Source organism: Carlito syrichta, unplaced genomic scaffold, assembly GCF_000164805.1.
Source record: "Carlito syrichta isolate Samal-C Ts95f unplaced genomic scaffold, Tarsius_syrichta-2.0.1 Scaffold315162, whole genome shotgun sequence".
In the NCBI taxonomy this organism is placed as follows: Eukaryota; Metazoa; Chordata; class Mammalia; order Primates; family Tarsiidae; genus Carlito; species Carlito syrichta.
In genome coordinates, this window is record NW_007259258.1 from 180,660 (window position 1) to 181,339 (window position 680).

The 680-nt window shown below is 58.4% G+C and overlaps 1 protein-coding gene across 1 annotated transcript in view; it reads right to left on the reverse strand.

Annotated features, from left to right (window-relative positions):
* AK9 (adenylate kinase 9) overlaps window positions 1–217 on the reverse strand; it is a 55,268-nt gene extending 55,051 nt beyond the window's left edge. Inside the window, 1 exon segment of the mRNA XM_008072411.2 lies at window positions 135–217. Within this exon segment, the coding sequence (XP_008070602.2) occupies window positions 135–217 (83 nt within the window).
* Window positions 218–680: the final 463 nt, after the last annotated feature.

Sequence of the window (680 nt, forward strand, 5' to 3'; positions counted from 1 at the left end):
CTTTTTTCCCCATTACAGATCCTCTCTGTAACAGCCCCCTTTAATAAATCTCTTGGTCCTGGCCAGGTGTGGAGTCATTACTGGAGCCGAAATTCTTTCATTGGTGCCGTGACTCGGATCAGGTGCTCTCCCACCTTTGTGCAGGTCTATCCCCGTAGGTGGGACCCCCGACCCGGTGCTGGTGGCCACTCCAGCCCTCCCGGACCTTCCCCACCATTTTGAATGCATGACCTGCATCCACCAGCGACCATTGGATAGGTGAGTTCCCCAGACACGGAAGCCTGAAACTTGCCCGGGATCACCGGGGAGAACTGACCATTGATCATCCAGCAGCCCCTCCAGCCCCAGGGCGAGGGGGAACGCACCCCGCCTCGGCCTTCACAGCCACAGCGGACCCTAAAGGCTTCCTCTTCTCCTTTTCTCTCTTAAACCCAAAACTCCTATGGCTGCCAAGCTACAGCTAAAGGCTCTTTCCTCCTCCTTATCTCTCTCACACCTTCCCATGGCCACCGGGCTGCAGTGGGCCCCAGGGGTCCCACGTCTGCTAGCCCACAGCGGATCTCACACAACTCTCTCTCCCCCCTCCCTAAGGAATCCCACGGCTGTTGGGCCACAGTGGACCCCAGGGGTCCCGTCTGCTGGCCCACAGTGAATTCTGAAGGACTCCCATATCTGTCGGG